This window comes from Xenopus laevis, chromosome 9_10L, assembly GCF_017654675.1.
Source record: "Xenopus laevis strain J_2021 chromosome 9_10L, Xenopus_laevis_v10.1, whole genome shotgun sequence".
Taxonomy (NCBI): Eukaryota; Metazoa; Chordata; class Amphibia; order Anura; family Pipidae; genus Xenopus; species Xenopus laevis.
This window is the reverse complement of record NC_054387.1, coordinates 115,601,593-115,618,326: the sequence shown is the minus strand read 5'-3', so window position 1 is coordinate 115,618,326 and position 16,734 is coordinate 115,601,593. Positions and strand designations below refer to the sequence as shown.

The 16,734-nt window shown below is 39.9% G+C and overlaps 1 protein-coding gene across 3 annotated transcripts in view; it reads left to right on the top strand.

The window, feature by feature from the left end:
• The first annotated feature begins 5,211 nt into the window (after positions 1–5,211).
• The window catches only part of cramp1.L (cramped chromatin regulator homolog 1 L homeolog), a 47,033-nt gene continuing 35,510 nt past the window's right edge, over positions 5,212–16,734 (top strand). The window contains exons 1-2 of one of the 3 annotated variants that reach the window (XM_041576914.1): positions 5,212–5,756; positions 6,230–6,528. In XM_041576914.1, the coding sequence (XP_041432848.1) occupies positions 5,707–5,756; positions 6,230–6,528 (349 nt within the window). In that variant the 5' untranslated portion in view covers positions 5,212–5,706. The remainder of the gene's footprint in view (positions 5,757–6,229; positions 6,529–16,734) is intronic. The other 2 variants (XM_041576913.1, XM_041576912.1) reach the window with 2 other exon arrangements.

Genomic DNA, 16,734 nt, shown 5'->3' with positions numbered 1-16,734 from the left:
TGCAGTCAACTCAGATTCCTGCCTTTGAAAACCTTGAAGCGATTTTGGGCCTTCTCATCAGTAAAGTGTTTAAAATGCTCAGGAGGCAGTGACTGCCCTGCCAATGTTTGTTGCTTTCTGCACTATGAGTTCTGTCTATTGAACCAAAGTAGATGTCCTCCAGCCAAGACTACAGTGGCATGCAAGCTTCTTCACAGAGAATAGAAATATGTGTACTGCTTTCTTTTAGTTAGTGGAACTGTTGATGTCCTTGAACAGGCCAAGACTGACAGTCTGTGGATTCTGGCAAATGGCAGAGGGGCTGCTTTAAAGGGGATCTATCACCCTATGAAATAAATCCAAATCCTATTTTATGATGTTAGCCAAGTAAAATAAACTTCACTTTAACTATATAAATTATTTAAATCATGTTTCCTTTAGTCTTTGCATTCGCAATAACAGCAGTTAGGCAAGTGCCATTTTGTGACACTAGGATTGCCATCTTTTCTGGAAAAAAATACCGGCCTTCCTATTTTCTTGCCTTTTTTTCCTATTTATAACATTGGTATCAACCATCATTTTTACCAGCTAGGCCAGTAAAATACCGGCCAGGTGGCAACCCTATGTGACACTGTTATTAAAGCATTATGCGAAAATCTTGTTTATGCACTACAATGGGGCACCTGATATCCATACTCATGAACTGTATTTTTGTGTGGGCTGGGTATTTCTTGACTTTACCAGGGCCCGCCAACCTCCTCCCGTCTATTTATAGGACCGCTCAGGGCTGGATTTACATAGCAGGCGCCCCTAGGCCTGCTGTCGTTTGTCGCCCCAGTCCCCTCCCATTTATTTGCTCAAATCTTCCTCCTTCATCATCATTCATCGTTTTCACCAGAGCAATGGGGACTGGCGCACAGGTAAATAAAAGAGACTATTGTATCTCATGCGCATCCCCAATGTTTCTGAACCAATGTGTGTGTGGTTGGGCAGCATGCCGCCCTAGGCCTGGGCCTTGGTGGCCTCTCCACAAATCCGGGCCTGCCCGCGCTGCCCCACCGAGGGAAATGACGAGTACGCACCTTTAAAAAGCATAAGCTGGAAGCCAGCAGTGTAAGGTCACAAAGGAAGTGCTAAGGTAGGCCCAAACCCACCTGGCCCACAGGTGTCAGGACGGTCTGCACATCTGACATAGCTCTCAACTGTCCCGTTATGAGCGAGACATTCCCTGCTTTTAACAGCTCAACCCGCAGTCCAGCATTTGTACTGAAATGTCCCGACTTACTACTTTGAACAGCCAGAAAAACATACAAAGTTTATAACTTAATTGGCTTTTGGCAGAGAGCCCAGAATAGATAGATACTTTTGTAACAGTTTTGTCTCATGGGAGAACTAAGATAGGGCAATTCACCTTCATTATCAAAATGGTAATAACACATAAAAACCACAGAAATGTGTTCAAACTTTCATAACCTGGCAAATTATGTAAAATGGACATGGTAATTAGGGGGTGTGGCCATCCAAATGGGCGTGGTCAAAATGTTGTCCCTCTTTCTGTTTCCAAAATGTTGGGAGGTATGCATCACTAATGCACTGGCTACACAAATAGATGCTAAGGAGGGAGGGGGATGGGAGTAACATCTTGAAAGTACAGAATGGAAAGTGAAAGTAATTGCCTGGGGTCAGGCAATAGTGAGGTTTCGGGATGGACCGAAACCCGCGGGTCGAGCTGGTTTGGGCTGGCTACTGCAAAAAATTATTCGGGCGGGTTCAGGTCCAGTGATCCCTTCCTCTCGCCACTCTGGAAAAAAAATACCGGCATTCCTATATTCCTATTTTTTTTCCCTATTAATAACATGAGGATCAATCATCTTTTATACCACCCGTGACTGCCGGCTTCCGGCCCCCAAATTTATAAACTTTGGTAGCTCACCGAGGGGCAGGTGTGGGTCTATAATACATATTCAAGTGATCGATTATGATTGACAAGTTTATACCATAAAACAAATGTGTGTTTTGTGTTTAATTTCATACGGTTTTTAAAGTGATAGTGACGCTAAAAAACTACTTTTTAAACTATGAATGTACATTACAAGTTACCTATAGGTCATGTTGATGACTATCTCCTGCTGCACAAATATGGCAGCCCCCTCATAGACAAACACACGGAGTCAGATAGGTAATGTAAAAGCTTTGAGCAAATACTTTATGGCAAAATTATAAGTAGCAAACAAAGCCAATACTATAATAGATGTAAAAATTGTTTTATTTCTGGTGTCAGTATTTCTGTGTGACGGTTACTTTTAGATTCCATAGACACTGTTTATTGGGCTTTGGGGGGCTGTTTGCACCTCTGTGTACTTGAAATGCCCGGGTCTGTAATTGAATCCCAGTCCAGACCTGGATGGAGCCGTGGGATGGGTGGAGGTGCCTAACTAGAGGATTCAAGGGGCAGTTCACTTCACAATAACTATGCAAATAGCAGTATTTTGGGACAATTTGTATCTGGTCTTCATTTTTAAACCACAGGGCTAAAAGTATGTGAACTTTGGCTATTTAGGCCACACCCACTACAACCAAATATTGGGGGCCCAGAGCAAGGGTCCTACAAACCCTAAAACAAACCCTGCAAATAACAGCAACATACTTTAAGAGGTAACAGAACGAATTGTCCATTACCTCCCCTATAATAACATAGAGCCCCGTGACATCCGGGGTAATGCCGCGCCTCTAATCCTTAGTAACGACGAACAACAATATCTGCGAAGAAACAGCGCTTTATTTCCGGCATTCCCCCCGGGCTCTTGTCCCAGCCAATTGTAAGGACTGAGAAGAGACCGCCCTAACCAACCCTGCGCCTCTTCCACTATTTGAAAAGCTTTCTATAATTGGCTAATCCCACTGACCAATCAGAGAACTCAGACTGCCCCGTTTGTCATTTGAGCCGACACCCACTATGCCCATAAGTCCTAGCGACGCTCTTGCGTTGTGCTATGTGATTGGGTCTTTCTAATAATGCCCCGCCTCCGTCTTCCAGGCCGGCTAATCGGAGGTATTGTTTGGGTTCTGGGGGGTGGGGCTTGTTTTGGCAGGCTGGCTTGGCGCGGGTCGTTGTCAGATGCGGTCTTGGGTTGGAGGGTGGACGGTCTCTGCTGGGCTTACACGGAACTAATGCTCAGGCCTTGCGACTGCCTTTGCTTCTCATTGCTGTATCGCCGGTACGTGTTTGGATTCGCTTATCTGCATAGCGCTTGCTTCTGGCGCACAGGCCTAGGGGCCTGCATTCAGGGTGTCTCTCCGGGAGGGGAGGAAGAGCCGCACCGGGCCAGCCCAGCTCTCTTCATCACCCTTCATGTACCAGGTAAGGTCTTAGAATTTTGGGCAACATTGTCCCATAACTCCTAGTCATATCTACAATACCTTCGGCACTGCGCCTGTGCCCAACTACATTTCCCAGAATCCCCTGTCAATGTTTTTGCACAAGTTGCCTTGATTTCCGCTGCAGCATCCTAAGCTGGTCTGTTTGCCTCAATGTGTCATGAGTTTGGATACTATGGAATGAATGAATGAATGATGGCAGGCTGACAGTGTGGGATCTGTGCCAGGGGAGACCCAGAGACAAGGGCTGGGAGTATTGCTGTAGTCATGTGACATTAGTGACAAGTTGCCTCTAGTTACTGGAGGAATACTTATAGGCTGGGGGTCACGTGTTAAATCTCTGTCTATTGGAGGAGTTGAGAGGTCCTTATATCATTATTACTAGTGTTGGCTTTAAAACAAACAAGGCATTATGTATCCCCCCATTACATATAATAAACCCTCTGCCACCCAACTGCTCCCTAACCTTCCAGTCCCAATAGAATTATATACATGGCTCCTGGAACCTGCTCCCTGACACCCCATTCCCATTAGAATCATATCCATTGGAATCATATCCATTGGAATCATATCCATTGGAATCATATCCATTGGAATCATATCCATTAGAATAATATCCATGACCACTGGAACCTGCTCCCTCGCACCCCATTCCCATTACAATCATATCCATTAGAATTATATCCATGACACCTAGAACCTGCTCCCTGGCAACCCATTCCCATTAGAATCTTATCCATTAGAATCAACCTGGAACCAGCTCCCTGGCACCCCATTCCCATTAGTATCTTATCCATTAGAATCATATCCATGACACCTGGAACCAGCTCCCTGGCACCCCATTCCCATTAGAATCTTATCCATTAGAATCATTTCCTTGACGCCAGGAACCTGCACCCTGGCACCCCATTCCCATTAGAATCTTATCCATTAGAATCATATCCTTGACGCCAGGAACCTGCACCCTGGCACCCCATTCCCATTAGAATCATATCCATGACACCTGGAACCAGCTCCTTGGCACCCTATTCCCATTAGAATCATATCCATGACACCTGGAGGGACCAGTACCCCATTATTCCATCAGTTCTGTGGGGAAACCAACATGGCTGCTGAGATGATCCTGATGCCCTTCCCTAGTACCCAGCTGTGAATAAGTAGGTTTGCAGAAGAGGAAACAGGTGCCTGTGAATAGGGTGATGGGTGTCAGCAGCTGCCAACTGACTGCTTGGAGGTCTGGTCTTTCTGGTTCAGGCAACACCAACTTGTCACTCTTCTTCTTCTTCTATTATTGTTGTTGATACATTAAAAATAGTCCTGGCACTTTCCTAGAATTCTGGCAGTTGTAGTTCCATATCAACAAAAGAGAGAGTTATAACCTGAATATATAGTCAGCTGATATTCCCCAAATGCTGTTATCATAGTGCTTTCTCTTGTATTTGCCATAGTTGCCCATGGTATTTGGCATGTTCGAGGGTGACTGCTGGGAGACAGTGATCATGCCAGTGTTGCTCCTCACCCTTCCTTATTACACAATCATGCCTTTCCCATAACCCTCCCTTCCACCTGATTTATTTCTACTCAGATTAAAGGGAAAGTAATGTCTGTTGTGCCTATTGGCTAAAGGAGTGGATCTAGGCTGAGCTGCCCATGTTCATGCCTCTGTCCAGTTGTTTGTGTTTATTCCTTTCTGTCAGTTGTATATTTTGCTTCTGATCTCATGAATGCGAGTTCTGACTCCCCATCATATATGTATGTATAGAAATAAATGCCTGGCAGAGCCAATGTGCATCCATTTTGTGGGAGCTGCCCCTGCCTCTGTTATAACAACAAATAACTGAGTTTGTTATGAAATAACCACTCCAGGGGCTGGTAGTAACTTCTCCAGTAGTTTGTCAACAAGGGGGCACAGGCTTAATTCGTGGGGTGACACTAAGGTGGGGAAATAGGGTCAAATTTGGGTTCAGGCGTCGTTGCAAGGCTGATGACGTAGCAAAGCAAAGTTCAGCTCCCAACACAAAACCCCTCAGAGATGGCCCTGCTTTGGCAGCGCCCTGTTTGAAATCGCAAGGTCGCACGTAATATCGGGAAACTTCGTCTGAAAGCTGAGAATCTCCTCTTTCTTTCGAGCCTGGATTGGCGTCTGTGCGACCCCGCGCTGCCGAGTTATCGGGGTGCGAATGCGGGTACTCCCGCGCGCCTGGCTGCAGAAAATGCATTTGGTGTGAGGCTCCTGTTCAGCCTGAGCCAGAGACACGCAAAGGAGACGAAGGCGCAGAGCTGAGCTGCTCCCTCCTCCGATATTATGAGGGATCCCGGGCGGAGCAGAGCTCGGAGAAACCCGGCTCCATGGTGAGAAGGAAGAAGAGCCCCCAGGGGTGCGAGGGAAACCGAAATGGGTACGAATCGGCCGCCCCAAAGCACTTTTACAGGGCGGGAGAGCGAACAGAGCGAGGCGGTTGCTGCTGATGCCTGATAATCATGTCGGGGATTTCTTGCTCAGCAAAAGCAACAACAAAACCAGCTCTGATCTCCCGCTTTCCTTCTCCTCGGAAACCCCTTCTGGGCATCGGCCTCTTGTCCCGGGACCCCTAGGCTTTTTATCCCGGCCAGGAGCCTGATCCCGAGAAGTTGGGACGAGAATCTAACCCGGGGTTTTCAGCCGGGACAGTAGGGAAGGATTTGTCACTAACAATGGCGGCCATGTTGTTCAGGATCTCTCTCTGTGTCTGTCTCTAACTTCTTTTTCTCTTCTTATTTGTGCCTGGGCAGGGGCATTTTCTGGTATTTTACCCCCTGGTGCCCTTCCCCTACTCCCCCCATGTTGATTTGGTGCCGCTCTGATATTGTGCCTGTCTTTTTATTTCTCCAGGATGACAGTAAAGCTGAAGAGTGGGGAGGAAAGGTTAAAGAAGCCAAACAAGAGAGCACCAGAGGCTGAAGAGGAAGAAGAGGCAGCAGGAGAAGGGGAAGAAAAAAGCATAAAAGAGGGTAATATACCCCTTCCCGACACTCCCAGCCAGGACCCCGAACAGGTTTTGACCCCGAGTGAACCCTCCAACCTCCAGCAAGACCAGCGCCATTTTCTGAGGTCCAGCGTCAGGCCTCACACCAAGAGACTCAGGAAGGATTCCTGCAGCGATGGAGCCGGCACCAGCACCAAATCTAAAGGTAAAATCCAATTACCCACCTTATCCAAATGCCACATTACTAAATAAAGCATGTTTTGTGGAACATTTATGGCGCATTACTATTATAGGTCCACTCAATCGGCGTATCTTTAAATACAGACTTGGGCCGTTAATTGTGTGCTAATGAATCATTTGCAATTGATATTTTGGAGTTAGCGGAATTTAAATTGCTTCTCAAAAGCTGTTATTTTATATTTCATTCCCCATCTGTAGAGGTTTCATGCACAGTCTGTCATGCAGTTAATCCCTGACGGTAGAAACCTGTCTAGTGTGTGTGTGTGTGTGTGTGTGTGTGTGTATATAAATATATAGAGAGAGAGAGATGTGTGGATGTATACTGTTTAGATATATTTTTTGGTCACGTGATTAGAGTGCAACCTTCTAGAACAATTAAGAACGTCTATAAAACAAGGATACGGGTATGGGACCTGTTATCCAGAATGCTCTGGACCCGGGGTTTTCCAGATAATTTTATCATCACACCTTAAATCTACTAGAAAATCATGTAAACATTAAATTAACCCAATAGGCTGGTTATATTTCCAATACGTATTCATTATATCTTAGTTGGGATCAAGTACAAGGTACAGGTATGGGGCCTGTTATCCAGAATGCTCGGGACCTGGGGTTTTCTGAATAATGGATCCTTCTATAATTTGGATCTTCATACTTTAAATCTACTAGAAAATCATGTAAACATTAAATAAACCCAATAGGCTGGTTTTGCTTCCAGTAAGATTCATTATATCATAGTTGGGATCAAGTACAAGGTACACGTATGGGACCTGTTATCCAGAATGCTTGGGACCTGAGGTTTTCCGAATAACGGATCTTTCTATAATTTGGATCTTCATACTTGAAAGTCTACTAGAAAATCATGTAAACATTAAATAAACCCAATACGCTGGTTTTGCTTCCAATAAGGATTCATTATATTGGATCAGATACAAGGTGTTTTATTATCACAGAGAACAGGAACATTTTTATTAAAATTATCAATATTTAAAATTTTAAAAAATTTGGATAAAATGAAGTCTATGGGACATGGCATTCCCTGTAATTCAGAGCCTTCTGGATAGCAGGTTTCTGGATAACGGATCCCATAAATATTCAATATAGTACTGTAAGAGTAAATTATAAGGTACTGATAAATCATCTCTTATCTGGAAACCCGTTATCTAGAGAGCTCCAAATTATGGGAATACCATCTCCAGTAGAGTCCATTTTAAGAAAATAATTTTTTAAAGGATCCCCCATTTCTCTATTATTATAATAATTATAATAAATAACTACCTTGTACTTGATGGTAACTAATCCATATTGGTGGCAACACAATTCTATCAGGTTTATATAATAATTAAATAATTCTTAGTAGCCCTAAGGTATTCAAAACCTTTTTCCGGAAATGCCAGGTCCCAAGCATTCCGTATAGTAGATCCCATACCTGTATAACCTGCGCTGTGTTTATATGTACGCATAGCAGATGCCATTTTGTTGCCTTGTCAAGACAGCGCCATCTAGTTTTAAAGCCCAGATCACAACATTCAATAAACTTAAAATTCCTAAGCACGGCAAGCAGTATAACAGCTCCTCCCCATCAGTATAAATGCAGATCTGCTAATAATACATTATGCTTTACTGCCTCTGCAGGGGCAAGTCATGTAATCTGTCATATTAATCAGGAAGCTATATATAATCCCTTTTTAATGACATGATGATAAATAATTTTTTATCTACAGTCAATATGTATTTTTTGAGTCAGGATATCCAGATGGCTTGACATTCACTATTCTCGTCCTCTGTTGCCATTATTTGGCTAATATATGTTCAATTCTGACCTTTTTTTACATTTAAAAAAAATAGGTACAACAGTATGTATGGTATTGGATAAAATTGGATTGAATTTGCATTTAAGACACAATTCAAATTTTTTTGCACTAAAATTCATAAACTTGAATTATTGTTTAATGTAAAATTTGCATACCCATTAAAAATGAATGGTAGACTACAAATTAGATACATTCAAGTTATATTTCATGGTTGTATTAGAGTATTTTTATATTCTGATTTCTTAATAAATGGGCAAACGATATTTGCTTATTAATATTATAAATTTTTTTTTTTTAATTTCCTAAATTTTAATTCAGGTAAATAGGCCTTCCCGTCTACTAAGGCTAGGGCCAGACAATGTTTTTTCATTGCTCATTCCCTGCAGGTGGAGAATCTGCTGCCTTGCTACGCTCCTTGCCTTTTGAACTGTGCACGGATTTCAGCACGAAATGCAAAATGTCGCGTTTCGCCACCGAAATTCACTGCGTCTGCTTGCACCCGAGTGTAAACAATGCTACTGGGTGCAGTGGAAGCGCAGCGGGGCAGTGGATCCTCGGCCTGTGGAGAAAATCAGGTCGAGATCCTCCATTGTCTGGCCCTGGCTTAAAGAAAAAAATGTTTAACAATTCTTTTATTATTACAGACGAAAAAAATATATAATTTAAGAAAGTTATAAATATTTGCTTAAAATGGATTCTGTGGGAGATGGCCTTCCCGTAAATTAGAGGTTTCAAGATAAGGAATCCCATACCTGTTGTAAAACAATTTGAAAGAAAAACAAATGTGTGTAAATGTATAATAACATTTATAATAAAAAATAAATAATTTCCCATATTTTAGCTTTAAACTTATTGACGCCCATTTATATATTTTTCTGTAGAGCCATAGATTGTCTGCCTTATGCCTTGGTTGTGTAGAACGCATTTTAGGGCACCATGTGAAATCATATTTAATGTGCAGTATCTTTCATCTAAAATTTATATACATATTTACTTTTTATTTTGGAGTGGGATGTGATCTTCAAAATATAGCTCTTCTAATGAAAATGTATTTCCGTGCAACTTTTTTTCAAATATAACTTGGTTATATCTGTCTGGCCCCTTCTGTTCTCTGTTGAGGTGTTTTTGATTATAGCTGATAATAGACGATGAAGATATATTATAATAGATGAAGAAGCATTCACGGCACTGTGTGTCTTTGCTGGAGGAGAGTTTACTTCTGCTACGTTGTTTCAAAAGTTAGAACCAGAAGTGCAGAAAAGGACAAACAAATGCTACTTGCAATAGCATTTTTTTAACATCCAGTGATCTGAATTTATGTATATTGGAAAGCTGTTTAAAATGACTAGGCAGTATTTTATTTTGGCATTTCCATCCCCTTTAAAGGGATACTGTCATGGGGAAAAAACATTTTTTTCAAAATGTATCAGTTAATAGTGCTGCTCCAGCAGAATTCTGCACTGAAATCCATTTCTCAAAAGAGCAAACATATTTTTTTATATTCAATTTTTAAATCTGACATGGGGCTAGACATATTCTCAATTTCCCAGCTGCCCCAAGTCATGTGACTTGTGCTCTGATAAACTTCAATCACTCTTTACTGCTGTACTGCAAGTTGGAGTGATATCACCCCCCTCCCCCCCCAGCAGCCAAACAAAAGAACAATGGGAAGGTAACCAGATAACAGCTCCCTAACACAAGATAACAGCTAAAAAGTAGCAGGGCTGAACTCTGGCAAGTTGTATGATGTGTTGGTGGTACTCCTGCAGGGTATCCTGTGGTGATACCCTAATACATCAATGTGATAGAAAGGAGGTAATTGCAGGAAGTCCACGGCAGCAAGCTGAGTCTGCAAGTGTATCTTTATTGGGGTAGTGAACAGCACACTACATGTTTTGGGCAAGGCCCTTTATCAAGACTTGATAAAGGGCCTTGCCCGAAACATGTAGTGTGCTGTTCACTACCCCAATAAAGATACACTTGCAGACTCAGCTTGCTGCCGTGGACTTCCTGCAATTACCTCCTTTCTATCACAAGATAACAGCTGCCTGGTAGATCTAAGAACAGCACTCAATAGTAAAAACCCATGTCCCACTGAGACACATTCAGTTACATTGAGAAGGAAAAACAGCAGCCTGCCAGAAAGCATTTCTCTCCTAAAGTGCAGGCACAAGTCACATGACTGGGGGCAGCTGGGAAATTAACAAAATGTCTAGCCCCATGTCAGATTTCAAAATTGAATATAAAAAAATCTGTTTGCTCTTTTGAGAAATTGATTTCAGTGCAGAATTCTGTTGGAGTAGCACTATTAACTGATGCGTTTTGAAAAAAACATGTTTTCCGATGACAGTATTCCTTTAAGAAAAAAAAAAACGGGTATAGCTTTGACCAAATTCGTTATGCTGTAGCTAAATTCTTTGTTTTGGAAAGCTGTTTTTGCTTACTGTTGACTCAAGTTTCTGCAAATATGAGTACATGTTTATATTTTGTTTAAGATTTCTCCATGATCTATGTTAAAAAAGAAAAGGCACCAACATGTTCCACAGCACTAGCCAATAGAGATGTGTATACAACAAATATACACATTAGATACAGATCGTTTTCAATACAGAACATAAACAGGGCCCTGCTCAGTAAAAACAATGCAGCAGAACAGGTAGGGGATCCGTTATTTTAATTAGATAATTTACATTTTTTTAAATCATTTCCTTTTTCTCTGTAATAATAATAAAACAGTAGCTTGTACTTGATCCCAACTAAGATAATTAATCCTTATTGGAAGCAAAACCAGTCTATTGTGCTTAATCGAATATTTTTTTAGTAGCTTTAGGGGCATATTTATTAAACCTCGATAATTTTGTGGTCAAGTTTTTAAAGGGTAAAACTCGGATTTTTAGAGGGATTTTTTACAGGGAGATTTATTACAACCCAAAGTCTTTTTTTAGAGGGAGATTTATTACAGCCCAAAGCTGCAAAAAATCCAAAAATACTCCAGCTAAAACCTGTCGAGATCACGTAGAAGTCAATGGCAGATGTCCCTGAAAAAGTTGGAATTTTGGGTGTCAACTCGAAAAAATAGAGTGATTCAGGTGTCAAACTAGGAAAAATCCTACAATTCAAATCGTTGCATCCTTTTGAAGAGACTTTTTTTAGCTGATTTCTTGATGAATTCGTGGATGGGAGTTAGGCCGACTTTTGTTTAAATTAAAAACAAAAAAATTTGAGTTTTAGTAAATACTACCCTTAAAGTATGGAGATCCAAATTTCGGAAAATCCCAGGTCCCAAGCATTCTGGATTACAGGTCCCATACCTGTACCAGTACAAATGGAATGGTATATTGGAATGTTGCTTAGAAATCCATTTTATTTAGTTAAACGAAAAACATGAAAATTGTGAAGTGATCCCCTTTAAAATAAAATATACAACCCTAAACCGCGTATTTGCCAAAATGAAAGAATAAGTCAAAATACATTTGTTTTTAAATAGTAGTAATAACCTGTTCTTCTCTGGGAAACACATTTTAAATACCCTTTTCATGGGTATTTATCAGTATGATAAAGACAGCTATATTATGGGATTGTTTGCAGTTGCTCTTCATTTTCTGTTGTTTGTGAATTATTAGGGTTTATTGTTTGTTTGTTTTATTAGCTCTCCAGTTTGCTATTTCAGCAGCAGATAGAAGAGGTCCTAAATGGAAAGATGATAACAACAAAATCGTAGCCTCACAGAGCAATAGTATTTCAATAGTTTAATTGATGAGAATATATATTTAAGTGTTAGGAGTTGCCAAACACAATTGGAATGAGGTCCCTGCCCCAAAGAGCTTACTATATAGTGGTTTTCTAATAATATTTACTAACAGCATCTCTCATAGTCTTTCTGCATAATAGGCACATACAAAGCAAATGTCTAGAATTTGATTGAATAAAAAAAAAAAAAAGGCTTGGGTTCCTAAAAATTCTAAGAATAAAAGAAGTAGGGATGCACAGAATCCAGTATTCTGCCTAATTCATCCGAATCCTTCTGCCCAGCCGAACCAAAATTCAAATTTTCATATGCAAATTAGGGGCAGGGAGATAAATTGCGGGACTTTTTGTCACAAAACAAGGAAGTAAAAAATGTTTTCCCTTCCCACCCCTAATTTGCATATGCAAATTAGGATCCGGTTCAGCATTCGGCCAAATCTTTTGCGTAGGATTCAGGGGTTCTGCCAAATCCAAAATAGTGGATTCGGTGGATCCCTAAAAAGAAGTACCTGTATTTTTTGTACCAACCTCCCCCCCCCCCCCCTTTCTGTTTGCTTCTTAAACCATGTCACGGAAGGACCCTGAAGTCATTTGTTCGAAATAAAGTGTTCTGCATGAACGTGTAGCAAAGCAAGCCATCTGCTAGGGCTAGTGATCAAGGGGGTGATTTATCAATATTCAAATTCATGCCACGTTCTGTTGTTTTTTTTCCTGCAAAAACTCTCAAATTCAAATTGTATTTTCAAAAACTTGAATGTTTGGTATGTATTAAGCACAAAGAAATTGAATGTAAATTTTCTGCATCTAAAAGCTTTCATGTTCAATGGAAGTTGTTATTTTGAGCTTGAAAACTCAACAGATTTGAGTGGTTTTTTTTTCTATTATTGTATTCTATCAAGTTTTTTTTATATTCAGATTTTTGAATAGATAATCAAACATTTGATTTTTTTTTTTTAAATTGCGAGTTTATTCGAAGGAGAATAAAACCTCACCAATTAGATTTTTCATACATGTGCCCATTAAGTGTGACCAGTTTTCTGCTCGTTTCAGGTTGGGGCAGGCGGCCCAGTTCTCAAAATCTAATGTGCCAGTTCCTCTACTCTGCTTCTGTGTGACCCTCCAGATCCATTTGTCTGGCTCATTAGCTGAAAGAGCAGATTAGAGCTACTTGAATTTCAATATGGGTGGCCAAACGGGTTCATATACCAAATGGGACAAATGCACCATTTTCTTTTTTTGTTTGCCCTCATTGCTCCTTACCACTTTTTTGTTATACCCACCACTGTCCAGTGCAAATCTTGGAATGGTCCTGTCATACTGATTGACTGGGTAACTATTGTGCCCTAAGAACTTATAAAAAATATAACTTGCTAAATGAAATAGAGAATTATAAGTAACATTACAATTGTTTTAAAGCTATTCATAAATGAAAACCCGTTATCCAGAAAGTTCTGAATTACGGAAAGGCTGTCTTCCATAGACTCCATTATAATCAAATAATCCAAATTTTTAAAAATGATTTCCCTTTAGTCTGTAATAATAAAACTGTACCTTGTACTGGATCCCAACTAAGATATAATTAATCCTTATTGGAGGTAAAACTAGCCTATTGGGTTTATTTTATGTTTACATGATTTTCTAGTAGACTTAGGGGGTTATTTATCAAAGTCCAAATTTATCTCAATATTTTCTGCTGCAAACGGCAATCAAATTCGCTCGGTTTTTTTTGTACTTTTTGTAAGTTTATTATTACATTTTCCCGTAAAATTTGCTTTGCGGGGAAAAAAAAATAAATCAGATTTTCACAATTTTTTTCAGATTTTTTCATCCAATTGTCATGATTTTTTTCTGATTTTTCACCTGAAAAACTTAGATTTTTGCCCAAAAACTTTGGGGTATTGCACAAAACCCAGCGCACATCAAAAAATCATTGGGACTTCTCCCATTGACTTATATGCAACCCCGACAGGTCAGAGATACTGGATTTTCTGATTCAGACTTTTCGATCCTCGGGGGTTTAATAATTCTGAAAAATGATTTTTGCATAACCCCCTTAAGGTATGAAGATCCAAATTATGAAAAGCCCCATTATCTGGAAAACCTCAGCTCCTGAGCATTCTGGATGAAGGGTCCCATACCTGTATAATAAAAAAAGGTATAGCTGACCATTACTGTACGCTTTAAACAATGTAGCAGAATCCGCTCTCCTGCAGCCATGACAGGTCAGTTATTGAGCGAATGGACTTCTGCTACCTTGATTCAAAAGTTAGAACTGCCAGTGCAGAGGATAGAAAGGGATAGATACTGCTTTCAATAGAAATCACATTTAGGGTTTTTGGGTTTTTTTTTTATCAAAGGTTATGTTAGAGGTTTTATTTACCTCGAATAAATCCACAAATCGAATGGTTTCTAATTTAAGAAAAAACTTGAATGTGGAAAAACGTTATTCAGCGAGTTCGGAGTTAACAACCCAAAAACTCGACTTAATCGAGTTTTTGGCAAAAAAAACCCTTGAATTGGTAAAAAAACCTTGAACATCAATCACAGAGGCTATTAATATCTTCAAATGGTTCAAGGGACTTCTGCCATTGACTCCTACATAACCTCGACAGGTTTTAGCTGAGCTTTGAGCTATTTCCAGGGTTGGGGTATAATAAATCTCAATTGGACAGCTACTAATAATTTTTTTTCATTAGGCAATATTTTTTGAGGGAGGGTAATTAAATACAAAATTCTTAGCTCTCCAAGTGTAAGTATAAACTGCGTTTACGTTATACTCCCCAAATTAAGAATTGTGTTCAGAGGTACCTGTGGCTATTTATTGACTGCCACTATCATGTTTTAAAAGCAAGAGAGCAAGTAAATTCCCTTATGGCCAGAACCCCAAAAATTTTTTTGGCATGTAAGCATTTTTTCTTTTTGGGTCAAGCCTTTATTTCAGATCACGTCCAAATTCCACTCCCATTTAAAATATGTTTTTGTAACATGCTATTTTACGAGGAGTCTGGAGACGTACACCAAGCTGATATATATTCTATAGTACAGGTACGGGACCTGTTATCCAAAATGCTCGGGACTTGGGGTTTTCCAGATAAAGGATCTTTCTGTAATTTGGTTCTCTGCACTTTAAAAGCCTACAAAAACTAATTTAAACATTAAATACCCCCAAAAGGCTGGTTTTGATTCCAATAAGGATTAAAAAGTTTGTTCACCTTCAAACAACTAGTTAGTTTCAGATAGTTCACTAGAAATAATGACTTTTTCCAATTACTTTGTATTTTATAAATGTGACTGTTTTTCTAATATTGAAGTGTAAAGTGTCATTTTTCACCTTCTAAAGCAGCTCTAGAACAGAGGGTCGCTGACCCTGGAAACTGTTCTAAATGGATACATTTAGTTGATACATTTGTTATCTTTGTCCCTGCTGAGCAGAATCCCTGAGTTTCATTACAGGCAGCTGTTAGAATTGATACAATATTTGCTAATACTCCAGAGATGCTGCTGAGAAATGTATCAACTAAATGTTCCAAAATTGTAACAGTTCAGAATCTGCACCTGAATTACTGAGCTGCCAGACTCAAACCCCAGAGACACGAACATTCAACTTTAAACTTAGATTTTGGAAAAACAGTAAAAAATAAAGAATGGAAAGTAATTGAAAAAAATCTTTATTTCTGGGGAATAATCTAAAAACAGCTGAATTGAAAAAAGTGTTTGGAAGGTGAACAATGCCTTAAAAGTCACCTATAGCCCTTTGATTACAGTGAAACCTCAATTTTACATCACCCGATTTTAAGTTTCCCCTCATTTTACATTGTTGTTTTGTGGTTCCCACCTATATATTATGCATATACTTTTCCCTGATTTTACATTTTCCTGGATTTTACACCATTTGGGGGTGCTACTGTATGTCTAAGTTGGGATCAAGTACAAGGTATTGATGAGTTATTACGGACAAGAAAATGGAAATATATTTTTAATATTATTTGATTATAATTGATTCTATTGGAGATGGCTTTCCCGTAATTTGGAGCTTTCTGGGTACCGAGTTTCCGGATAACAGATCCCATACCTGTATTGTTGCTAATAGTGCAAAATAAGGAGGAACAATAACAAGAATCTGTATTTCTGCCTGTGAAGCAGCACTTCCATAGTGGCTTTTTAATAGGCAGAGCTAGGCAAGGGCCAACTGCATGTAAGTACTTTGGGGCAGTTATTTTGTGGGGAGCTGTCATACAGTTCTAGATATGCACATTTCTCTCCATTTAGTACTTGCCTGGATTCCCTAATATCCTGCTTCATTATGCAGCTACAATCCCATGCACTTTAGATACTCCCACGTAGTGCGCAGCTGAGTAATGGTCGGAATTCTCTTGCCTTATGTAATACACTGGTTTTGGTAAATCAATTATAAATAGGCTGTAGCTCATCTGTAGTATATGTAGGTGGATTCTCCTGCAAGGTGTCCTGTCTCCACACCCAAATTGAAAGCAGGACAAATCCAAGGCAGTAGCTATGACTGCAAAGTGCTTTTATTGGGGAAAAATGCTCCTGATACACTGGTTTTGTTTGCAGTGTTACGTTTGTATGCCCTTTATGAAGATACACAT